This window comes from Triturus cristatus, chromosome 1_2 (genome assembly GCF_964204655.1).
Source record: "Triturus cristatus chromosome 1_2, aTriCri1.1, whole genome shotgun sequence".
NCBI lineage: Eukaryota > Metazoa > Chordata > Amphibia > Caudata > Salamandridae > Triturus > Triturus cristatus.
The window spans coordinates 760,891,353-760,918,233 of NC_140580.1; the positions used below are offsets into that span (position 1 = coordinate 760,891,353).

The following is a 26,881-nucleotide window of genomic DNA, read 5'->3' on the forward strand; positions in this document are numbered from 1 at the left end:
CCATCTCTTTGTCGCCAATCAATCAATCAATCAGTACATTTGTAGAGCGCACAACTCACCCGTGAGGGTCTCAAGGCGCGGGGGGGCGGGGGTGCTGCTACTGCTCGATCAGCCAGGTCTTGAGGAGTCTCCTGAAGGCCAGCAGATCCTGGGTCTGTCGTAGGCGGATGGGGAGGGTGTTCCAGGTTTTTGCGGCGAGGTGGGAGAACGATCTGCCGCCGGCGGTCGCTCGATGGATGCGGGGGACGGTGGCGAGGTCAGCAGAGCGAAGCTGGTGGTTCGGGGTGTAGACGTTGAGTCGTTTATTGAGGTACGCTGGTCTGGTGTTGTGGAGAGCTTTGTGAGCGTGGGTGAGGAGCTTGAAGGTGATCCTCTTGTTGACGGGGAGCCAGTGTAGGTCTTTCAGGTGTGCTGTGATGTGGCTGTGGCAGGGGATGTCGAGGACGAGGCGTGCAGAGGCGTTCTGTATGCGTTGTAGTCATTTCTGGAGTTTGGCTGATGTTCCTGCGTTGCCGTAGTCTAGTCTAGTCTGCTGCTGACGAGGGCCTGGGTGACTGTCCTTCTGGTACTGGTGGGGATACATCTGTAGATCTTGCGGAGCATGCGAAGGGGTGTTGAAGCAGGAGGAGGAGACGGCGTTCACTTGCTCGGTCAATGACAGTGTGGAGTCCAGGATGACTCCCAGGTTGCGTGTGTGGTTAGTGGGCGTTGGTGCAGCTCCCAGTGCGGTTGGCCACCATGAGTCGTCCCAGGCGGAGGGGGTGGATCCGATGATGAGTACCTCCGTCTTGTCAGAGTTCAGTTTCAGGTGGCTGATCGTCATCCATTCGGCGATGGCCTTCATTCCTTCGTGGACGTTGGATTTGGCGGTGGTGGGGGCCTTGGTGAGGGAGAGGATCAGCTGGGTGTCGTCGGCGTATGAGACTATGTTGAGGTCGTGCGATCTGGCGATGTTGGCGAGCGGTGCCATGTAGATGTTCAAGTGTCGGGCTGAGGGACAATCCTTGGGGTATGCCGCAGATGATCTTGGTGTCTTTAGAGCGAAATGTGGGGAGGCGGACACTCAGGTTTCTGCCGGTGAGGAAGGAGGTGGTCCAGTCCAGGGCTTTGTCGTGGATCCCTGCGTTGTGGAGGCGTGTGCGGAGGGTGTGGTGGCAGACTGTGTCGAAGGCAGCCGAGAGGTCCAGAAGGACGAGGGCCGCGGTTTCTCAGCTGTCCATCATGGCCCTGATGTCGTCGGTTGCGGCACTGAGGGCTATTTCGGTGCTGTGGTTGCTGCGGAATCCTGATTGGGACGGGTCCAGGAAGTTGTTCTTTTCGAGGAAGGAGGTCAGTTGCCTGTTGACTATCTTCTCAATGACTTTCGCAGGGAGCGGGAGGAGGGAGATGGGCTGAAAGTTCTTGAGGTCCTTGGGGTCAGCTTTGGGTTTCTTGAGTAGGGCATTGATCTCGGCGTGCTTCCAGCTCTCCGGGAAGGTGGCGGTCTCTGTTGATGATCTTGCGGAGATGGGGTGCAATGGTGGACCTTGCTTTGTTGAAGATATGGTGCGGGCAGGAGTCAGATGGTGAACCGGAGTGGATGGTGTTGATGATTTTGATAGTGTCTTCATCGTTGACGTGGGTCCATGAAAGCAGGGGGTCGATGTCGATGTGGCTGGGGGGCGGTGAGTCTGAAGTGTGTGTGTGTGTCTGTCGGTGGGGGGGGGCCTGGTTGCTGAAGCTGGCGTGTATGTCTGTGATCTTGCGGTGGAAGAAGGTGGCCAGGGAGTCGCAGAGGTCTTGTGATGGCAGTATGTCGTTGGAGCCGGGGTTGGAGAGTTCCTTCATGATGTTGAAGAGCTCTTTGCTGTAGAGTGCGTTGTTGTCAATGCGCTCTTTGAAGGAGGTCCTTTTGGTGGTACGGATGAGTTGGTGGTGTCTGCGGATGACGCTCTTGTAGGCTGTGTTGCTGTCTGGTGTCTGTTTGTGGTGCTCTTCTTCTTGAGCCTACGGGAGGTCTGCTTGGATGCCTGGAGGTCGGTGGTGAACCAGATGGCTTTACTGTCGGTACATCTGTTCGAGGGTTTCTTCATCGGGGCGAGAGTGTTGGCGCAGTTGTCGATCCATTACCTGAGGTTTCGGGCGGCGGAGTCGGTGTCGGTTGTGTCCGTTGGTGGGTTTCGGGCGAGGGTGGTGACTAGCTGTTCTTCGGTGACTTTGCTCCAGCTGCGGTGGGGGGTCTGTTGTGTGCGGTCTTGCGTGGTGGGCTTCTCGAAGGTGAAGTGGACGCAGCGGTGGTCGGTCCAGTGGAGTTCGGTGGTGTGGCTGAAGGTGACGTGGTTGCTGGCTGAGAAGACTGGGTCGAGCGTGTGTCCGGCGGAGTGGGTGGGAGTAGTGACGAGCTGTTTGAGTCCGAGGTTGGCAAGGTTGGCGAGTAGGGTGGTGGAGTTGCTGTCGTTAGTGTTCTCGAGGTGGAAGTTCAGGTCTCCGAGGAGGATGTAGTCCGTGGATGCAAGGGTGTACATGCTGACGAAGTCGGCGATGGAGTCGCTGAACTGCGGCCGGAGGCCGGGTGGTCTGTAGAGGAGGGTTCCTCTGAGTGTGGTGTTTGTGTCGGTGTGGATCTGGAAGTGCAGGTGTTCGGCGGTGATAAGCGTGTCGTTGGTGCTGGTCGAGATTCTGAGGGTGTTTCTGTGGACAATGGCGTTTCCTCCTCCTCCTGTTCCGTTGGTGCGATCCCTGCGGGTGAACTTGTAGCCGTCAGGGATGGCTATGACAATGTCTGGTGCCGAGGAGGGGTTCATCCAGGTCTCTGTCAGGAAGGCGACGTCTGGGGAGGTGGAGTCGAGTAGGTCCCAGAGTTCGATGGTGTGTTTGCGGGCGGAGCAGGTGTTGAGTAGAAGGCATTGGAGGCTGTTGCGACCTACCCCCGTGGGCGTGGTGGTGGTTTGGAGGCTGGTGTAGCGGCAGTTCCGGCAGGAGAAGGAGGGTCCTAGCTTACAACCATGACATGCAGAGCTGTAAATATTCATTACATTTAAAACCCTTAAATGGGGAGATGGGGATGCTCATTCGCACTAGAATGAATCTTCTGTTTTCTGGAACTCTGGCTTCTTCTCACATAGGTGCATCGCTGCCCTTTGCTTCAGCTAAAAATAAATGATAGCCAAGCATACAGTTAAGCTGCCTTCCACGTAATTGAGGAAAGCCCTGTTCTTTCCCTCAAATATACTGAGACTTCCTTCAATATCCAGCATGGACTCACTGAAGAATCTACTCCATGGATCAGTTGCATCTACCATCTCCATTCAGTGCCCAAAACTCCAGCGTTGAGGAATGTATAACTTGATAAAACCATCTTTTATCTCAAGACTGTAATTGATGCTAGCAGATACTTACCTTTGAGAATATCCTCCTAGTTGTCTGGACCCGTATCCCTATAATGCTAGTTGTTACTGCACCCTTGTACAACTAGGAAAAGATCAGTGTCTAAAAGATGGCCACATGGCATAAATCCACGTATGGTGTCTAAAACAGTTTGATGTGCTGCCATCCCTTGGGGGATAATCTTGGGGACTTCTAAAGCAAAACTAAAACACTATAGGTCTTTTTCAAGTGTGCCTAATATTGAAATGGCCTCATAGAAATGGAACGTCCTCTCCAGATCTCCGCTTCCTAAATCTAGAGTACCGATTGGATGAGGCCATTGTTTTTGTGGAGGCAATTTGATTTTCATCTGATTTTGACTGGAAGGACTTTAAACAATGTAATTTCGAAATTAGGATCAATCACTAAGATGTTGAAGATTCCAATGTCTTCCTCCAGACAATACATTTGTAATATCTGACATTCTAGAGCATGCTATTGATGCCAGTCTTTCTTAGAGCATGCCATTTCCTTGTATGTTATTAAGGCTTTTTCGGATCTTTAGACTTCAACAGCCAAGCTCCTTTAGAATGTTATTTTATTTTCATTTGCTGGCGTGGAGGCCTAAGCTGCAGTAGAAAACCATAGGTTTCTTTTGTCCTTGAAATTCACATGCTTTCCTGTTGCGCAACAAGTCTGTAAAGGGCATTTATGTGAGGAATAGAAGAACTGACAAGAGAGGCAAAACCAAATGGAAGAGGAGAGACTTGTTGTACTTTCTGAAGAGGATATAAATATCAGGCTGTCTCAGATTTCTGTTAAGCTTCAATCAGTGCCTGGCCTCCTGGAAGAAAATGCTTTTGTAACATGGTTTGCCATGCTTAAAGATGGAGACACTAAAAAGGCATTTTTTTCACTCTCTTACAACAGGTGCTCAAAGTGTGCTCCACAAAATGCAGGTGGCTGTTTGCATGTGACAGCCTGTGAGATGAATAGCATCTATTACCACACATACCAAAACAACACATGGCTTAACAACGCAGTCAATACCATGATTGTGTCGTTACCACAAGTTCAATTACAATGCAAGTTATTACAATGACTTGCTTGAGGGAAGCGCTGGACATTGGAATAGCTTAAATTACTATTCCAACTCCAGTCAGTGTATCAGTAGGGAAGGTGTTGGCCTTAAAATCCAACACCAGTCCGACCCTGCATTCCCTAAAGCAAGTCGTAATTACTTGCTTCGTAATCGAACTCGTGGTTACGTCGTAGTCGTGATACTGACTGCGTTGTCAGGGCACTGTGTTGTAATGCCTTTCGTTGTAATAGAGGTTTCCCTTCTGGACATGTACAGCAGGCCATTGCTGGAAAGCAGGCCTCTAAATCACAATAGTTTGCGGGAAAGGCTTTTGCATCCTGAAATACTATTCCTCCAAGTATCGTTTGCTTCCAGTGCATTTATGTGCATCCAGACAGGTGCAAAGTAGCATCAGTGGCAGCTCTGTGTGCCTCCTACAAGCATAACACATTGGAACAGTCTTTGAAGAGCTTGGTTGTCTAATGTAGTGGGCAAAGAGAGCATTCTACCCTCCCCATGTCCTCGACGATCCCCAGAAATCTTGTTAATCTTTCTACTTGTGGGAAGGATGCGAGATGAAGTACGGGAGGGTCCTTGAGTTAGTCATGGATTGCATACTCTTCTCCAACCTCAGTGCTTCTCTTCCACTGTAGGGTAAACCCACCATCCCTGTTTTGTCATTCTGAACCTTTGTCCTTAGATAGGTTTCTTTATTTGTGTAGCGCACACATACATAGTTAATTGTCTGTCTGTGGTCAGCCTCCGACAGGGAATCAAAACAGCTCTACACCAAAAAAAGAAGAGAGAAAACCTGGCAAAAGCAGAATTGTTTGTTATAAGCACTACAAATCTACATCATATATCTAAATGAGAGTTCATCATACAAAAATGTGCAGCAGAACAGAGTAAAAATTAAGTGTGGAAATAACTTACAAAAAGAATTAAAAATAAAATAACCCAGAAGCACTGAAAGAAAAATCGCGTGCCACCTCGATCAAGAAAACAGGAGTGTGGAATAGATAATAACCAATTCAAGGTCTTTTCATGCAGGTAGATTGTGGTTGATTGTAAAAACTTAGCTACACATAAAGGTCCCCAACACCAAATACCTTACCCAATTCTTTCATGTACTGGAAGGTATGGAATGAATTTAATGAAGGTTTCACTGTCATATTTCCTTGTTCTGCATTAGGTCTTGTAGCCACATTATGTTTCTTGTGAAAATATTTCATTTGTAGACCAGTAACCAAGCTATCTGATAGAGCCTTAGCATAATGAATAGGTTAGTTAACTAGTGCCCCATCATTTATTGCAAGAGTGGCCTTAAAAACACAGGGCACTGTTTTTCAGAAGTACATATTTCAAAATGCAGATTTTTAACACATTCCTATTTTGTAAAATAAGGTTAGTCCGCATCTAGTAATACCCCCCAAATAGTTTGGTTTAGCCTTGATGTTGATCTTGGAGCAACAGAAAAGAGGTGAGTAGTTGGGGTACAATTAAGAGTTTAATGAGCATGGGTTTCAGGCCATTGACTTAATTGTCAGTCTTGCCACCAGTAAGTCAAAGACTAATGCATCTGTTCCTCTATAGCCACAAATATCTTCATTAAGGTAGAGAAGAGATCTTCCTGATCTGGTCGCACATTGATTCAACAGAGTAGCATAAGTACAGGAACAGTAGAGGAAATGGGAGAGGTAACGGCTATAAATGTACAAACCTTCTAAGATCCTGGATTACAAGTCGCATCTTAACTTGGGCTCTACTATTACCATAAAATTGTTCTACTCTATAGTGAGATGATCTTCCCTCCATTTCTCCATGCTGGTAGTGGGACAGGCCTTTGGAAGCCCCTTCAGTACACCTGACCGATGCTTTACTGAGTAAGGAAATCCTCACTCATTTAGTTGACTGGGCCTGCAAATTGGGTCATTTACATTTTGTGAAATAGGTTTTAGCTGCTTTTTTGCTCTACTGGGTGAGAGGATGCAAACTCAAATTGTTAGAAGCTTTTTGTACTTTATTTATGTTGTCATCATATCAAATTTGAATGCACTGGAGAGGCTATAAAATCAGGATATAGGTAGAGGAAGTAAACTGGGACAGAGAGCAAAGCAGTATATAGTAAACACAGTTTGGGCATTGCATTGTTATCCATCTTGTTGTTAGAGCCCTTCTCTTCTTAATAATTACAATGTACAGCCCTGACTCGTGTGTGTATGTGTGCTGCTAAGTTGTTCTCAGCCCTGAACTTTCAGGAGAGTGGCTAGGAGAATATAATAATTAACACAAAAAGGTATCTTATTTCGTAGACCCTCACACACCCTATTGGTGTTATTCTCCATCATCAGATCTCACTTTGGTCCCTAGAAACCAGGATGGGCTCATCCATATTCCAGGGAGCACATTGGATAGTGTGAGATTGTGGATTTGTGATGATTTAGCCTTAGATATTGCAGAAATAGGATACCTTTTGGGGTTAATTGTTTATGTTGGTAGAATGTATCTTATGTGTTCGAGGCATATGAGCTGCAGATCACACACTAAGCATAGATCGCCATCTGGTGTTGGGCCCGGATGTTTGCACTTTTTTTTGTCTTGAAAAAGTCTTTGGAAGTCGCACGATAGGCGACTCCTCCTGTGGATGATAGTGCACATGGGCATCGGCTCCATCGTCCGATTGTTTTTTTTCTGCCATCGGGCTCGGATGTGTTTCTCGTGCTCCAGTTCGGAACCGTCACCGATTCCACTCTCGACGCGCAATCCTTCACCCTTCTCCGGTATTGTTTTCAATCGCGATCCCTAGTCATCGCGCATCTCTTCAACATTGAAATCCTCGATTCCGGTCATCGACGAAGGCCTTCGGGCCTACCTGGTCTTTGGTATCTGGCTCATCGAAAGGACGCCATTCAAGAAATGTCCTCAATGTGGGTAGAAATTTCCCCACACCGATCTGCATGAGGTGTGCAACCTCTGCTTGTCTCCGGAGCACGAGGCCAGAGACTGTGCAGCTTGTGCTTCTTTCCGCTCGAAGAAGACCATTCGAGATCGTCGAGCCCATTCCCGATTACATCTTCCAGGAGGGCGTCGATGTACCTGAACAGGAGCAAATCGAATAAGACCCCGTCAGCGCCTCTGAAGCCGATGACTCCGACATCGAGGACATCACTACTTGGTAGCGGGTCGTAAGTAAAGACGTCGACCCCGACCCCCCCTCCCTGCACCATCGAAAAAGGCTTTGGTCACACCTGCACCTTCGGGCCCAGGTGCACATCGAGAGACTGCTTCCCATGCCCCGCCCTCGGGCCCGGCCAAGAAGCCTACTAAGCCTTCAGGCGACTCAGGCTTGAGTCAGTCTACCATCGGTACTGTGCGGTCACTGGCACTGAAAAAGAAACCGCCCTCCTCCTCCGTTGCCAATCACTGCCTCCACATCCAAGCACTCGGTGCCGAAATCTACAGGCACCGCCCCATCGACTCAAAAAAAAAAACACTCGGAGCCGAGCAAAAAGCTGATCCCTAAAGATTCACACCCTTCGGAGCCGAAAAAACACCCGGTTCCACGAGCGGCCACAGAGACTTTAAAACATCACAGCCAAAGGAGCACAACACCGTTCCAGAGTCGGTGCCGCGCAAGTCTTCCGAACCGAAACGGTCGGCGCCCAAAGACCAGCCTCTATCAGAAGAGCTATTTAAGCCAGACCCTAAACAGAAAACTCTTCTAAAAGACCCTAAAACTGGTCAGCTGACTTTAAGTACAAAGAAGAGACCATTTGATACGCCTGTACCGGCTCCACCACCTAAAAAAAGGGACATTGCCACATCTCCCCTCAGGGTCCCTTCTCTACCACCTCCTCCCCCACCTCCTCCTCCACCTCCTCCTCCACCTCCACCACACCATTCTCCTACACTATCTCCTCCACCAATGGATGGTGATGATGACACGTCTGATGACACAGGAAGGGGTGCGGATGATGAGCCACTAGGAGATCCACCTTATTCCCCTGACCCCTGGGATGATTATAGTACGCCAGATGTCCCTAATGTTCCACAGGATGATAGCTACCTCTCCAGGCCTTCGCCTCCGGAGGACACAATGGGTTTTCATCAGATTCTACACAGAGCTGCCCAATACCACGGGGTTGACTTACATACTGACCCTGTGGAAGAGGATTTCATTATGGGCACCTTTGATAACCCACAAAGGTCCACCACTATTAAGCCCATGCTAAAAGGAGTTACCAAGCATGCACCTGAGGTATTTAAAGATCCTGTCAGGGCTAGGGTTATTAACCCCAGGATCGACAAAAAATACAAGGCTGCCCCAGCAGATCCAGCGTACATTAAGGGCCCCGTGCCACTAGACTCCCTTGTAGTCTCCAATGCTAGAAAGAGGGCCAACTCTCAAACATCAAGGGGCGCTCCACCCCCGATAAAGAGTCCAAACTCTTAGACGCCTCTGGCAAAAGAACCGCTTCACAGGCAGCTAACATATGGCGTATCGCCAACACTCAAGCACTGTTAGCTAGGTACGATAGGGCACATTACGACCAACTTGAAACCCTATTGCAACACCTCCCGGACAAATTTAAGGACAAAGCCAATCACCTTATACAAGAGGGGAAACTCATCACCAACACCTCCATTCGTTGTGCGCTGGACGTGGCAGATACCGCCTCCAGAGCTGTCAACACAAGTGTTCTCCTGCGTAGACATGCCTGGCTACGCATTTCAGGTTTCAAACCTGAGGTACAAAGTTCCATCTTAAACCAACCATTTGATCAGGAACACTTATTTTGCCCTAATGTTGATCCATCCCTTGAAAAGATGAAGAAGGACACCGACACAGCTAAATCAATGGGAGACTTGCAATCGCAGGCTCCCAGACGTTCCTTTCATCGTCCCTCTTACAAGGGCACCTCCAGAGGCTACTCCTCTGACAACCCCTCCACCTCTTATAAGACTCCCACCCAGTCTACATTCACCAGAGGTTACCAGAGAGGAGGCTACAGAGACAACAATAATAAAGGTAGAGGCAAGACCAACAACACCCGCTCTGTCGCCACCCCTACCCAATGACTTCCCACCGTTCCCCCTGGCCCATTCCACTCCAGTTGGGGGGAAGATTACAACAGTTCCTGCCTGTTTGGACCAACATCACCACAGACAGGTGGGTGAGACAAATCATACAATCAGGCTACTGTCTAGAACTCTCCTCTACCCCCCAGACATACCACCCAAACAGAGCCCAATGTCATTAGAAAATTTATCACTGCTCAAGCAGGAAGTCATCTCCCTCCTACAAAAGAGTGCAATAGAACCAGTTCCCCTGCACCAACAAAACACAGGAGTTTACTCTCTGTATTTTCTCATACCAAAAAAGGACGGCTCTCTGAGACCTATTTTGGACCTCAGATCCCTAAACCTCTACATACAGTCGGACCATTTTCACATGGTCACACTTCAACAGATCCTTCCTCTTCTTTCACAAGGCGATCTCCTTGCCACTCTAGATCTCAGACGCCTACTTCCACATTCCCATTCACACAGGAAATATCTCAGGTTCGTCGTGGACGGTCAACACTACCAATTCAAAGTACTCCCTTTCGGAGTCACCACAGCACCCCGGGTATTCACCAAGTGCCTGGTGGTAGTGGCAGCTCATCTAAGAAGACCGTACATTCACGTCTTCCCATATCTAGACGACTGGCTCATAAAAGCCAGCTCATACAGTCAGTGTGTACATCACACTCACGCCACTATTGAACTACTCCACGACTTGGGGTTCACAGTAAACAACGCAAAGTCTCATCTATAACCGTCCCACATACAACAGTACCTAGGGGCCACAATAGACCCCTCAAAAGCGCTTGCTTATCACAGTCCAGCCAGGATAGCAAGCATGCAAGCCCTCATAACTAATTTTCAGCCTCAACACTCTCTTCCAGCTCGAGTGTTCATGCAACTCATAGGGATGATGGCCTCTTGCATATTCATAGTGCCTCACGCGAGACTCCAGATGCGGCCTCTCCAAGAGTGCCTAGCACGCCAATGGAACCAGGCTCAAGGTCAGTTAACAGATCTGGTGTTGGTAGACGGTCGCACTCACCGCTTTCTGTAGTGGTGGAACACCAAAAACCTTTCCAAATGGCGACCGTTTCTAGAGCCAGTTCCACAAATTGTCCTGACAGTGGACGCTTCGCTCTCCGGCTGGGGAGCTCATCCTTTACATCACACCATGCAGGGCAGGTGCACTCCTCAACAGAAATTACTCCACATCAACCACCTGGAGTTACTAGCCATCTAGCCCTAAAGGCATTCCAAAAGCAAATATCAGGCAAGGCTGTCCTAGTCCGCACGGACAACATGACAGCCATGTATTACATACAGAAACAAGGCGGGACACATTCTCTACAGCTCTCTGATCTAGCACAAAACATATGGAGATGGGCTATACCGCAGAACATTTTTCTCCTAGCCCAACATGTCCCTGGAGTCCAAAACAACATAGCCGACCTGTTAAGCCGTCAAACGCAACAGATTCACGAGTGGGAACTTCATCCGCAAGTTCTTCAACCTTTTTTTCAAATATGGGGCCAACCACACATAGACCTCTTCGCCACACACGAAAACGCCAAATGCCCAAGCTTCGCCGCCAGATTCCCACACCCATTGTCCAAAGACAATGCAATATGGATGAATTGGTCTGGCAGATTTGCGTACGCTTTTCCGCCTCGCCCACTCATTCCATTGGTGGTGCGAAAGCTACAGCAACACTCACTGACTCTCATTCTAGTTGCTCCAACTTGGGCCAGACAACCGTGGTACACCACATTACAAGAACTCTCTGTGGTTCTGCACCAAAAACTGCACCTCTCACCACGCCTCTTAACCCAGAACCGTGGAGAGATCAGACACACGGACCCAGCTCAGCTCAACCTTGCTATCTGGCTCCTGAGGTCTTAGAATTTGGTTACCTTAACCTTCCCCATGACTGTATGAACATTATTACGGAGGCTAGACGTCCCACCACTAGGGCCTGCTATGCAGCCAAGTGGAAAAGATTTGTTATATATTGTCATAACCCCATCTATCCCCTAGATGTGTCTATCCAACACATCATAGGTTACCTACTACATCTCCAAAGGTGTGACTTGGCTTATACATCTATTAGGTTGCACCTCGCTGCCATAGCGGCCTATTTACAAAATAGGCAACATTTATCACTTTTCAGAGTACCTGTCATCAAAGCATTTATGGAAGGCCTCAAAAGAATAATTCCTCCCAGAGTACCACCCTCACCTGTGTGGAATTTAAACATAGTCCTCACAAGACTAATGGGTCCTCCATTTGAACCGCTACATAAATGTGAGCTACAGTTAGGAAGGTTGCTTTTTTAGTGACCATCACTTCTCTTAGAAGAGTTAGTGAGCTCCAAGCACTAACCATTCAGGAACCTTTCTTACAAATACATCATAATAAGGTTGTTCTCTGAACTAATCCTAATTTCCTCCCTAAAGTTATTTCTCCCTTCCACCTCAATCAGTCTGTGGAGTTGCCAGTGTTCTTCTCGCAACCACAAACAGTCGCAGAAAGAGCTCTCCACACTCTGGATGTCAAAAGAACACTGCTTTATTACATTGAGATAACAAAACCTTTTCGCAAGACAAAACCGCTTTTCGTATCTGCAGCTCTACTTGCCAAGAACAGATGCATACTGGTAAGTAGCATTTGCCTTTTCCTCTCTCCCTCTAGGTAGCATTTGATTGACCCTCTGGTATCTCTTTGCTACTACTTGTGGTTGATTAGTAAAATATAACCACATGGCCGCCTCATCTTTAGTTCAGTAACATTGTTTTTCTTCCTTTGCAGGCCAGGCGGCTATCCGAGGTCTAGTTGCTGAAGGCCGTCGGCTGGCAAACTCCATGTCGGGTCCCTACCGCCAGGACATGCTGGCAAAGTGTGACCGGGTGGAGCAGTTATCTGGACATCTGGCAGAGCTCGCTGCTAGAGGGGAGGGAGACTCTCCTCAAGCCAGGGCAGTCGCGGCTCAGATGCAGGAGTCTTTAAAGGTGAATGTTGTGTATGCCAAAAGATTTGCCATCAGTAGACTGTTTACAATCAAACCAGATTATGACGGTGGAGGACAGCCTTCTACACACACCATACTGCCCGAAGTGTTGAGCTTTACACAAGCACAAATGTTTTTAGTCAGTCCTCCCAGCCCGCCAATCTCACACACAAATGACTGAGCAGGAGAGATAGATCCTTGTCCTCGGCCTGAAGGTGGCAACCACATAGAGGCCAGACATATACTGGGCTGGCAGAGTACAGAGACTAGGACCCATCATGGTTCAAAATAGTGTTGTGTGGCCAACCCATAGTTTGCAGTTGTCCTATATGTTTGATTCAGTGTTGCCATTCTGTTATTTTGTGATGCGTGTGGGGAAGGAATTGACTTTTAGATCCTGAATTTTATACTTTACATAAAAAGTAACATTTTTTTCTTCTTTTCTCTCTGACCCTGAAAGGATTTGAAATCAAAGATGCAAGAGGCAATGACCCAGGAGGTATCCGATGTTTTCAGTGATACAACGACACCCATCAAGCTACTAGCTGTGGCAGCTACGTCCCCTCCGGATGCTCCCAATCGGGAGGAGGTGAGCAGACCCTACCCATATTCACCCTTCAAATCCTCCATCTCTGTGAGCAGCATCCATTGGTCTGAATTGCCTAAAATATAGCTAGTTACCGTAAACTGAGTGCACTGCCTCTTTTGTGTGTTTTGAAATGAAGTGTGCCTCACTATCCTTTCTATTATCTTGTTCTTCACCACAAGGTAGAGTGAGGTTACTGATTGCAAGAGAAGTATTGCATCAGACAGGTGCTTGACCATCCAATATGTGGCCTCTCTAAGTTGTAAAAACAGTGTTGTGTGAACAGTGTGACACAGGTGGGGGTGTATTGCAAGAGTCCATCTTGGATGGACATTGGTAGGTTCTGCTTCAAGTGAGCCATGAGCCTACTGTCATTGAGCATCAGGACTAAATGGGATCTTGACTTGCCTACTGGATCTCTAAAAAGACTCTGAGGACAAATAGCGTACGACTGTTTGTGACAATCCCTGATCTTGCGATGCAGCCTCTGTACGGATAAGTTGCGCTGCAGAATCTACCATTGCGGGGAATCACAAAAAGGCCTTCCTAATGAATATTAATTAGGCAAGCTGCTATTTGCCACCACCTGTGGCTGGCTACAAACACATGGAAGGCGGATTTCAAAGAACAGCAAACATCCATCACCATGTTTGTATTGCCAAACTAGAACTTTTTTTTTTTAAAGCAACTCATGATACTTAAAAGAACATGTGATGCTTTTTTATATAAAAAAGTTTACTCTTTGGGAAGACGTCAATGGGAGCAATACAACAGGGACAGCTTTCCCCTTGAAGATGAGTTACCTCCTCCTTTAATTATTCGGAAACTGTTAATAACATTCATGCATCTCATTGCAAGTCACACTTCTGAGGGAATGACCATTTCTTGCCCCTTCCGAGTTCTGTTTCACAATAAGTCAGTAAGCCGATTTTGAACTTTGCAAAGTTTAGTAGATAACAGAAATCCATTTTATGGGTGCAAACCTGTGATTTTGCAAATCAACTGATTTGCAACCTGCAAAATTACTTAGTACATCTGACCCCCTTACTCTTGTAAAAACAATGTAAAACGTAATAGATACTTTCCTTATGAGGTTACACCGCAGAGAGCTTCTTTCTCTGATGCGTCCATTGTGTAGGTACATGAAGATCAGAAAGATGTAAATTCCTGGAAACTGGCTGAAAATGTAATAACTTCCATAGCATATCAGCTTTGTCTGATGCACTCAAGAGTAGGGGAAATACCAATTGAAGCTACTTTTTCTGTTTCTGTACTTGTTTTGCGTGACCAGGAGCTTCTGCACATAACATAAATACATCTCTTCATAGTCTGGTGGTTTAAACCTTGAGGTCTATATGTGGGCAACGTTGGTCTCTTGAAATATCACTGATCATTGTAGCCCCGGCAGCTGACCTTCCTGGTGTTGCAGCATTGGATAAAACCAGGTTGAACTAAATTCGGAGGAAATATAAATGGGTCACCCTCACTGAGATCATAGTAATTTGGTGTCCAGAATGTTCCACTTAGCAGTAACTATATTTTGAAGTCGTTTCATTTTTTTGTATAGGTTATGTGCATCTGTTTTTTACATTACATCCTCTCTTGTTGTAAAAGATCTTTTCTCTTTACCAGCTGGAGTCTTTGAAAGCTATGATTGTGTCAAATTTCCAATCTCAAAAAATTCAACAATGTACTCTATGCATACTATGCCATTGGATTGTATTTTTTCTTCATTTAAAGATCTTCTTTGGCTTCCTGTGAAACGACGGATATTTTTTTAATATTCCATAAATCTAGTTGGGGAGAGCATTTAGATAATTTGTGGTTTTTAGAACCAGGACTACATCAGATGCATTAGTTAAATTTAATCATGAATATGGCTCTGTCTCCATTGCTAATCCTAATCACTTAAGGGGCCTAAGACCACTGCTGGTCTTGTATGGAGTAGAGATTTTGATATGGGACCCAAACATTCTTTGTGTCTTAGGAGAGCCGTAGCTTAAAACTTTAAAATCTGCCTCCCTGCTTGATGGTTAAGGTAATAAGGTGTAAACTGAATTATCCTATGGTCAAAAACGGCGGGTGTGTTTATGGTAAGATATTTTTCAATTCTTGTCCAACAGTGAACATTTAAATAAGATTACCTGTCCACACTTAAAAAAAAAGTTTGAATAAGTAAGAAGCAATGAGCAGGGACTTTAGTAACTCAGATAAATGAGTGTAGAGACCAGAGCTGTGCACTTGGTATGATAGAGACATGGGAACTATTCCCTACCAAATGTGTTCCAAAAGGATCTGCTTTTGAGATATCGGTCAAAAAGATTTAGAATATCTTACCAAGAGATCATTAATCTCATTCGTCTTACCATTTTTATAAAATGAAGACCTTCCCCTGCAGATAGATTGCATGACAGACTACAGAATAGTTATTAAAGTTCCATTTAGGGTGTAAAACATGAATCGGTACCGCTGGTCTTCATTCTAGGTTTAAAATTAACAAATGGAACTGTATATGTATATTTATAGTAAGTGTACATGCTCCCATGTGTGGATTCTCTACTGTTTTGAAAAAGTTTAAAACCCATAGTTATAAAATATAGCATCTTGTCACATCAGGTAACTATGAATGTTACTATGCATTTATTTACATGTTGCAATTGGTTTATTGGTTTGCTTGACTTTTTAATAGCGTTTATTTAATTGAATAATGTATATTGCAGTTTAACAGACTGTTTTGTCTAAAAAAAAAAAAAGCTTATATTTGCTCCTAAAAAAATATCTAGTTCAAGGCGAGTCTCTTAAACAGTCTTTGATAATGTTATGTTGATTGCTCATCTTGATTTGTGCTCCAACTAATATCAAGCACTTTGCGATGATGAGTTGAGGCCTCCGAGTCTGTGCCTTTCCCGCTAATGCTGGCTTCCTTTACCCCATACATAAGTGCAGTATCTTGAAAGCTTTCTGTGACCGTCAACTACCAGTTGATATAGCAAACACTAGCAAAGAAACCTTCTAGTGTATTGACTAAAATAAGCAGACACTCTATAGCTAAGATAGACCCCCCCCCCCCCCCTTGAGACCTACATACGAAATGAATGCGTTCTGTGCAGACCATGAAAGAGGGAAAATTCAGGAACTGAGCAGAATTATGGTCTCAGAATATACAGAAATACAAGCATAGGCTTCTGATTAAGGAAAGTATAAGCATCTAAGCCTGGTTGCACAGAGCAAAAGGTTGCCATGGAAGAGAACACCGAAAAAAAGCTGAGCTTGGGTCTGGCCTGTAGGAATCCTCCAGGAGTCGCTAAGTAATGAACAATGCATGATTTCTGGGAATGCAAAAACACTTGCCATTAAAATTCTTAAACATACAGGAGTGCTAGTGTAAATAATTTCTCAACCATATGGGAATTTCACGACAGCATATTTGAAACATACAGGAACTCAAGACCTGGAATTCCCAGGGAAGACCGAAAGTACATGGGTTGGTTCCAGGTCACCAAAGAACGACGTTTAGTAGTCGCTGTTAGATTCCAGTCACTTTAATTATCAGCATAAACCAAGAAAATAGAGTGGATTCCTCCTCTAGGTCATGGAATCTGATTCAGTTTTACACACACAAGTAGAGTTTTCTGACAACTAACAATGTGCCACTCTACCAATGAACTGTCCCAAATAAACTCTGAAGGTCACATTAAGGCTCAACTTGATGTTTCATTAGAAAGCCCCATTTTATAACAAGAACAATTTGCAACCTCTTACACCTGCTCCAAAGAATTATAATTCAAATTGAGAGTACAGTCACAGTGATCGTGAAGGATCATATTTAAGAAATTAAAACTTCAGTACAAAGCAAACAGCCGAAGTGAACCAAAGTCTGCAGGTCAATAGTGGTGCTCCCATTTTTGCTTATTCCATTTCTACGCAATCTTACCTAACTTCCTCGCTGTGCTCACCTACATTTTCTCTCCAGTGCATTCTCTCTGCTGTGACATTTGTTTCTGGCCTTACCTCTATTTTTCTCTCCCAGCACTCATTTCTAGTTGTATTTTGCTTTCTTCTTTTGAAATAGGTGTTTAACGAACGGTCAGCTAACTTTGAGAACCATGCAGCTCGACTTGGAGCTACAGCAGATAAAGCAGCAGCAGTTGGGACTGCTAATATCGCTACAGTAGAAGGCATCCAAGCTACCGTCAAGACGTCCAGAGAACTTACTCCACAGGTGGGTTGGCCCTAACAGCACACATCTCCTAGATTATTGTATATGGTTTTGTGTTAGTACCCTAGCAGAGTCAGCTGATTTTCTGTACAGTGGAAAATGTGTGAAGAGCCTGTTTATGTCACATTATATCTTTTAAGGGAACATGTGAATTTTTTTCAACATTGTATCGAGTAAGTCCTTTTGATAGTTTTACCACATAATCAGTGTTTGTTTTCATAGGACATCTTAGAGTCAAATTTCATTGAGCTAGACGTAAGTGACTTCACACAGGGAACTGTCATTACTTCAGTGACTTTACACTGGGGGCTTCATTGTTGCATTGGCAACAAAAAGGAGCCACTTTGCGTCTATGGTTGTACATTAGCAGGATTTCCTCTGATTATTTATCCTCATCACTCAAAGTAAACTTTCCCCACTTAGAAACAATGTTCATTGGCAGCGTATGGTTTTATTATTTTTTCTGAGCGATTGTGATCAAACAGCTAGCCTAGTTTAGGAGGTCAGACTCTTAACAATAAGGTACTTTTTATTTTAGATCTAAGCTGTAAGTGGTTTAAAGACGAGGTTAAATAAAGGTTCTAGATGGCAGAGAAGGGCTAGTAAGGCAATAAGAAGTATGCGTGTAAATAAATGAATGATATCTTACTTTGTTCTTCAACATTGAACATATTGCGGCATTTCCTGCTTTCAGTGGAAAATTCAGGGGAGGAGGCCAGATAAAATCAAAAATATGAATGTCAATTTTGCTCTCCAAAATGTACATTTGTGTATAAGCCCTTAACAGTGGACATTCACTTTGGGATGTAAATGCTGGTCTCTGGATTTCTGCCCAAAAATGTGAATTTTGTCAAACATGCACACTACCATTCAGAGACTCTTTTAATAGTCAAAAATGTTTACTTATCAAAACAAACCACTATTTGTCTTTGCATTTGCAGTAAGCAGCTGTTCACTGTAAGGTATTAATTGACTTTACCAAGGAATGGAAAATAAGACAATTACTTGGTTTGGGGTCAGATTAAAAGCCAAAACCCTTCTCTTACCTTATTAATCACCTAGTTCCTTTACCGATTGAATATTCAGTTGTCTGACTTTCTGCTATAAATTATTGTAATTTTTTATGAAAATTGACTCGATAGAGACAGTTGGAATATTTCTGTTTTATAACCTTACACATTTTATTCTTTGTGACCTAAGCAGGTGGATATTCATTATGGGATAGGTTTGAGGTTTCCTCAGGATGCAACCCCTACTGGTTTGGCCAGGAGACAATTCAGAGAAATGATAAATACAGGGCACAGTGCCACAACATACATTCCCCAAGGAGCGTTCATCCCAATGCCATCTCATGGCCAGGTCGAAGAAGAAAATCATGCAAAAAACACACAATAGAGACTGTCATTGTTGGGCCTACTGCGTTACAAATAATAGTCCATTTGAAAGTGATCGGATTTATGCTGCAAATCAAAAGTATTTCTAATCCTTTACTGAAGTCCATGTCCTTCCTGGAAGAAAAACAAAATATGAAAAAAATATAGTAGAAAATAAGGTACTTCAATAAAATTGACAGGTTCTTAAATTTTGGTTTGACTTTCGGAAAGAAAATATGTGAGACTCTGCAGGAGCAGAACGTGTCACTGCAGCTTGAGCACACTTAAGCTAGTTCACATTGTGAGCCATAATAATCTCTGTTAGAGATTATCATGGCTTTAAGAGGGACACATTGAGCACCCCTGGGCATCCAGTGGGAGATATCAACCGATTTGTACCTACTAGTAATTTGCACCTTGCTTCAAAGTTGCCGTAAGGTGAGACCTTCAGAGTAGAAATGTAAATGATTGATAGAGCTTCTAGTGGAAAAACCGAATCAGTCCCACCCCCACCATACATTTGTGAGGTAATGGGTGAACAGGAAACCGGGCTATGCATTTCTTGAATTAGACCAAGGAGCCTCAGAATAGACAACATTGGCCCTAAAGTTTGAAGCAAATTGGGGAAAAGGGTAAGAGATGGTGGTGTTCATCAAAAGTATAAGGCTGTGGTTGCTTGATAAGTGTATCCTGGGACCTTTTCTCACTTTTGTAACGGGTACTATCCATTCCAGCACTAACAAATACTTTCCTCTTGGTAGGTGGTGTCTGCAGCACGTATCCTCCTCTGTAACCCAGGAAACCAAGCTGCCTATGAGCACTTTGAGACCATGAAGAATCAATGGATTGATAATGTGGAGAAGATGACTGGTATGGACACTTTTCTCATGTTTGTGTGCTTGATCACTGATGTTATGTTATGACCTCTCGCATGTCTTCTGTTAATGATGTGTGTTGTTTAATGCATGAAAATGTACACAGAATTTTATTTATCCATAATGTAACATACCATAGAGAGTAGTTTGTGTTACATCCAGGGTTTAAGGATAATTGTCTGAAGCTATCTTAGGTACTATTTGCAGGTTTCTTTGTGTATTATTCACCCATTAGCCGTGAGTATCTCAGTGACTTGAAATACCTTGCATTGAGTTTTCATGTGCTTGAATTGTGCCTTGTGTATAATTTTCTCTAGCACCCTTGATCTAATGATAACATACAACACTCTCCATGAGTGGCTTATGGCAGACATGGCAACCCTAGGTATGGACCAAGTAGTCACCGGGCCACTCATTTGATTTGATATTTACTAATAGTGCGGCTGTTTCTTGTGAATCACCTAGGCCATTAATTTGGACCGATCATTATATAATACCTTTCCAAATTCAATCCACACATGAAACCAACTTACTGAAAAAAAGATGGTTGGAGAATACGCTGAAAAGACCCTGGCACACATTCTCCTTAACAAGGCATTTCAGCTTGATGCTCTTTCAAGCAGTTCCAATGTCAGTGCCTTATTGGGCAAACTTAAAACAGCCCTCACGGAAGCTTTGGACAAAACGCTACCTCTAAAAAAGATGTGCTCTTTTAATCTATGTGCTTCTGCTACTTGGTATACGATAGAGCTTAAAATGGAAAGATCGGCCTGTAAAAATCCTGATAGGAAACGGCGTGGAACTAAAAATCCACAGGACAAGGATTTTTATAAATTTGCCCCGGCTAGATACTATTCTAATATTAGAGCTGCACGCAAGGTTTTTCTCACCCATCAAATTGAACAAGCAGGCAATGCTCCTAAAGTACTTCTTATGATTGTTTAGAAGTTTTGAAACCCTCAGGCGTGTACACAGCCCTCTTTAGTATCACAGGATCTGTGTGACTCTCTTGGTAAGTTTCTTTTCAACAGAAAATCTCACAGATCTATTTAGACTTCAACAACCTGACTATGAACAAGCCGTGTATCTTTTGTAACATGATAAGTTTGGAAGGAGCAATGTCCCCCTCTCTAATTTGGTTTCAGCCTTTTTCTCTGGAGGTGGTCCAGAGGTCCTAGGAACGGCTAAATCAGGTTTCCCTCTTGACACCTGCCCACCTAGAGACATGGCTTTACTATCCAAACTGTAAATTGTTTTGATTAAAAAATTGTATCGTATGAAACGCTACCGATCTTAAATAAAGCTAACCTGAAATCTAAGCATCCTAGCAAATTACAATCCGATATCTCAGTTGCCACTCTTAGGCAAACTGCTAGAAGGTCTAATATATTTATTATTTAGAGAGTTTTATATAGCGCTAGCTAGACCCGGTGGTATCAGAGCGCTTTACAAAAGCAAACAGCATGTTACCAGTTACAGAAAAATTCACATTAATTACAGAAAAATTACAAATTCAATACAGGAGTTATTGGCAGGATGAGTGTCAGGATTAAAAAAGAACAGAGAAAGGCGAGACGTGTCCGAAGTCCGGCTGGGTAGGTGACGGCCAAAGCGGTGTGCCAGGGCCAATCTTCACCTATAGCTGTCGGTGCAGCTCCACCGGGAATCGGCCATGCAGTTCGGGCTCTGCCGGATGAGTTTCAAGATTCAAAAAGAACGGGGGAGCTGGGAGTCCATTGGAAGGGGACATCGGCGGAGAAAAAGGCGAGACAAATGTCTGAAGTCTGGCTGGGTAGGTGATGGCCAAAGCGGTGTGCCAGGGCCAATCTCCCCTATATATAAACAATCGACAGCTTATCTTGAAAATAATTGTCTGCTGGTCTCTTCACAGTCCGGTTTCAGACCAGGACATAGTACAAAGACAGCACTTTTGGCAGTTACGGACTCTCTGAAACTCTCACTGGATGCAGGAACCCCTGCTATGCTCGAGCTGCTGGATCTTTCCACAGCATTTGATATGGTCTCCCATGCTAGTCTGAGGAAGAGATTTCATGAGGTAGGAATTCAAGAAACTGCTCTTAGATGGTTATCCAACTTCTTGTATGACAGATTCCAAACTATTACCCTTTGCCCTTACACCTCTTGTAAGATTCGTAAACAAATGGGTACCACAGGACTCATGTTTGAGCCCGCTGTTGTTTAATATCTATATGGCACCCTTGGCAAAGATTGTCGAGCCTTTCGGCTTTGGAATTCTATCTCACGCCTCATGATCTGCAGGGGTAGAGGGGCTTGTAGTCACACCTTCGTCAAAGCACTCCTCTGGGAAGATGCAGTCTCCTGGGGTGCCATCAGGTCATTTTCCGAGAGGAGTGCTTTGACAAAGGTGTGTCTACATGCCTCTCTACCTCTGCAGATCATGAGGCATATTTCTGCCTAAACAAAAATACAGTGTGTCAGTGCACAACCGTATGTATTAAGTATAGGGTGAACACATATTTGGTGTGCACCCTATTGTTTCCTATTCACGGGATTCTTTAGGAGTGGTATGCATGGGGCTGGCCCTCGTGTGGTACTGAAGAAGAGCTTTAGGGGAAAGCTCGAAACGTGTCGACCCAGTACTAGGGACTCCATACTCATTACAGTTAGGTTCTTCCCCAGTATAAACCCCTGGTTTTAAAGCATACCGACTAGGAGCAGGAATAAAATATTAGCTCACTAGATAAGTATTTTTAATCTATTTTTCCCATTCCTCATCACTGCACCACACATAGTTTCCAAAAACTAAGTGCTCCTACGTAGTTCGCAGGTCGCAGCACACCTCAACCCGCAGCGGATTGAGAGGACCCCAATGATGAAGCATGCCACATAGGGGTAACCCTGGTGGGTGAGAGGACTCTAGAAAGTAATTTTTCTTTCTGGAAAGAGGGTTTTTCACACATGTTCAGTGGAATCCCTGTTCTTCCTATGGTTGGGTTTCTAATTCCAGATGTTGTGGAACTGCATTCAGTAAGGAGGGTGAACCTAACCTTAACCTCTACCTCCCCCCGTTTTTTGATTGTCTTTCCATGAAAGATCACATATTGGCTACCGCTGGTGTGTGCTGCCACAGTATGCAAATTCTACGCAGAATATATCCTTATCTTCCAACTTCGGTCAGAAGAACTTTAGTCCAAGCCCTGGTTGTAAGTAGGCTAGACTATAAGAATTCACTACTGGCACCAGAGAATGAGAAATTGATTTAAAACAAACTGCACGTAGTGCAAAACATGGCAGCTAGACTTATTCTAAATCTTCCTCCATGCACCCCGTTGGCTCCTCTATTGACAGCACACTGCATTGGCTACCAGTCAGTAAAAGGGGCATGTTCAAGATATGCTGTCTCACTTATAAGGCCTCACAAGGAACAGGTCCTAGGTATCTTCAACAGAGAGTTAACACCTATGCTCCCACCAGAAGTCTACGATCAAAGGATAAAGCCCTGTTGTGTGTCCCCTGCATCTGTCTGGCTAGATGTGGGGTGAGGTCTTTCTCTTACCTGGCCCCTGTCAATTGGAATGGGTTTCCGTTGCACCTGTCCGAACCACAGCCAATTCAGGAAGTCATTGAAAGCGTTCCTCTTCTAATGTGACCTCCGGTGGCAAATGCTGTCTGATCAATACTCCGGCGCCGAGATGCCTATCTGGTGATTTGTGCGCTATATCAAGTATAAATAACATAACATGACATTCATCCCAATAAATAGAGTAAACGCCAAAATAGTGTAAATAACGACTCCAAAATAGTGTAAATAATGACTGGGACCACTCCAGAACTGAGTACTAGATCAACGAGAAGTTAAAGAGTTTTATTACAAATTAAGAGGGTAGTACAAATAAATCCATGCTTGCCATGAAGACTCGGATACAAAAGTCCAAAGTCAGAAATCAGAATTGTCAGGTTCAAATAAAGAACGCTAACAGTATTTTTAAAGGAAAAATTACAAGGTTATGAGGACATTTAAACTCTCGCCCATGCGAGCAGAGTTCTATGGGAAAAATAAAGCCCAAACGGACAGAGTTCCGTGTGGAAAAGTAAAAGTCACCCTCAACCACATAAACAGGTGTTTCTCTTACACAATTTTTACGCATAAACAATGAGAAAAACTGCAGATTCAGCATAGCCTGATTAGCAAAAGTACATTTTAGACAAAGGAGAAAATGGATCATCACAAATAAGTCTATAGCGCTATTCCACTTGTAAGAAAAGTCAAAAATCTTCCATTATCTTCCACAGCAACAGAAATCCTGTAACGCAAAACATAATACGAGACATTCTCTTACAAAGACTAATACAATAGTGTGCTAGCACACCAGTATCTGCTCCTCCAGTGGAAATGCTCTTCAAGAAAAGTTACATCATGAACACAATGGAAAGCTTCATTCACAATACATCCTCTACGAAGAGTCAGACAATTACGTCACACTGCACTGTGGAAAATGTGGGGAGAGAAGCTTCGCATCGGGACGTTGATTGGGAGGGGGAATAAGCAGTAGCAAAACGAGCAGACCGCTAGAAACTACATCCATTTTATTAAAATGGTGTCTTCGCGAAAATGTGGCATAATTAAACTATATAATAATCATACTTCTAAATATTTCTATTAATTTTGTTTTAAATGCAACATCATTAATACAGTGGGAATGGCTATTATTTATCATAATATTACTAATTCACGCTCATTATTTGTTACCCAAAATTGCACATTTGTACAAAATCTTTAACATATTTGCATATATACAATATATGTACAGCTGGGCCATATAGGGAAATAATTAGGTGCAAGCTAAGCTGGGCATTTACTTTTAGGCAGGAACAGACATCTACCTACTGTAGCAGAGAACACGGGTAGCTTTTTTAGGAATTCCCCTTACATGATGAACTCTGGCTAAGGAAGCGGCCAAGGTAGGATAGCTTTACAAAGTTTACTTTTCATTCAAAATTCAAACACTCCTTCATTCAGAAAGTGTCTTTTCTGGGCGTTATCATCTCTGTCTGGGATTTTGGGCTAGCATGGATAGGCCAAGCAGGTTCTTGCAAGCCAAGTTTCCCTGGTAGGTGAGAAATGCCCAGCACGCCAAAGGCAGCAGGAAGCTGAGGTTAAGCTACACTGGAAAGAAAACTGGTTTTGGAGGGTAGCACAAACCGAGAACTACAGTTTCCATGTATGGATTGGTGTCGGTGAACAAAGGATATAGAAGTTGTCACGTCCACACAGAAAGAATAGCTAGCAGGAAAACCACCATCCTGTGCTGGCTTACATCAAACTGTGTCCTCCATGGGCACCCTTCACCTATGCTCTGTTTGCTGTTGCATGCACACACTTACATGCACACTCCCCACCAGCAATGTCGAGAAAAACAAACTATGTCACTGGATTGACATTCAGCTTCCATTAACCGTCGGCCACACTACATCCTTGTATAAGGGATCATTAGCTACCTCAATTACAGCCTGGTTACAATTTGAGTACCCCAACCCCTTTGCAGTTTTGCTGTATTCTGTTGTCGAATGTCCACTTCACTATCTATGCAGATTGTTGAATTTGCTGAGAAGGAATCATATGGCAGGCCAGTAAAATCTAACGGAGCAAATCACCACTGTTTTACTAATTAATGTTCATCCCAGCACTCCCTACAGAGGCTGTGTTTCCATTTTTTCTCCTGTTTCTTGGTGTGGCCTTTGTGTAAATCTACATGGCTCTTTCCTGGCTGTATATGTGAGCTTCCCTGGTGCTGCTGCAAGGAGTCTTGTTGGCACGTGAGGCTTGGTTGCTTTTTTACATCCCCCTCTAAATCTTACTCTAAATTCTTCCCTCCTGCCCTCCCTAGCCATGAGTCCTTCTCAGCCATTCTTCTAAGCCTGACCATGTGATATTGGCATCAATAACTTTCACGTTTATAAATAATCTATTAATCTCCCTACAGGGGTGTTATGACTTGCATAGATGCAGTTTAGGATCCTCTTGCAATGAATACTGTTCTTACTCTGCGTTTTTACTTCTCAACCTAGGGCTTGTGGATGAAGCAATTGATACTAAGTCTTTGTTGGATGCATCTGAGGAGGCCATCAAGAAGGATATTGACAAATGCAAGGTGGCCATGGCAAATGTGCAGCCCCAGATGCTGGTGGCAGGTGCCACCAGCATTGCCCGTCGTGCCAACCGCATCCTCCTGGTGGCCAAAAGAGAAGTGGAGAATTCAGAGGACCCCAAATTCCGTGAAGCTGTGAAAAATGCATCTGACGAGCTAAGCAAGACCATCTCTCCCATGGTGATGGATGCTAAAGCCGTGGCAGGAAATATTTCTGATCCAAGTAAGAATTTACAGATTTTCAGCTCAAGCTGCTCATTCCTCACCAGAGTTTGATACTGTATCATTAAGAATTTTGAGGATGTTGTTTGTGGTTTTCAAAAAAGCCTATGTGACTGGAGCTTCTAAGGTAAGGTGCAGAATTTTCAACCAGTCTGAAGAAGAATGAAGTCTATGGTTCCACAGTCTGGTGTGGATGTCTGGTGTCTCTAGTTGGAGTGAAGGAAAAGGTACATTTTTAGTTGCAGTTAAAATTGGGGAACAAACATTAGATGATCAGATTGATGTGTTTTTGTTCTGCAAGAACAGTCACCCCAGAAATGGCTAGTTGTACATTCTTCTTTTTTTTTTTTTAGGTTTAAAGCATTTTTATTGAGACAAAACAAAACATGGGGGAGGGGGATAGGAGGTTAGGGTTACATACAATACAGTAAAAGAAAAAGGTGCAACTCAGGAGGGTTGGCGAAGGGTAGTTCGGTGGTCCAGAGGAAAAGCACAGTAAATGAAAGGCAAAAAATGCAATCTATTGAATCCCCGCGTGCATATCCAACACCCCAAATCTGAGCAATGAAAGCCATTAGCAACTCAACAAAGCACAATCCAACCCCCCCCCCATCCCCCATCCCCCCAGTAAAGGAAAAAGAATAGAAACAACACCCCAACTCCCCCGTCCAATGGCTCCGCACTAGGTTTATCCGCCCCAAAAAGCCCGCACCCCCCCCCCCCCCCCCCCCCCCGAGGATCCCGTCTCACATTTAGTCTAGTCCGCCGGGATCACCGGTGGCGTCAGCCTAAGAAGCCTAAGATACCTCGGGCTGGTGAGCTCCCGGAATTCGGTGGACAGCAGCGCTAGGAAGGGTTGCCACAGCTCTTCAAATTGGTCTATCTCCCCCGCCACCGTAAGCGGCAACTTCTCCATTCCCAGCACATGCCAGAGCCTATGCAACCAACCCGTAATGGAGGGAACAGTGGTGGTGCGCC

At 44.6% G+C, this 26,881-nt stretch overlaps 1 protein-coding gene across 2 annotated transcripts in view; it reads left to right on the forward strand.

Annotated features, from left to right (window-relative positions):
* VCL (vinculin) overlaps nt 1-26,881 on the forward strand; it is a 319,126-nt gene that overhangs the window by 169,207 nt on the left and 123,038 nt on the right. For both annotated transcript variants that reach the window (XM_085608721.1, XM_085608720.1), the window contains exons 12-16: nt 12,299-12,498; nt 12,958-13,086; nt 17,156-17,305; nt 19,437-19,545; nt 25,602-25,904. In XM_085608721.1, the coding sequence (XP_085464847.1) occupies nt 12,299-12,498; nt 12,958-13,086; nt 17,156-17,305; nt 19,437-19,545; nt 25,602-25,904 (891 nt within the window). The remainder of the gene's footprint in view (nt 1-12,298; nt 12,499-12,957; nt 13,087-17,155; nt 17,306-19,436; nt 19,546-25,601; nt 25,905-26,881) is intronic.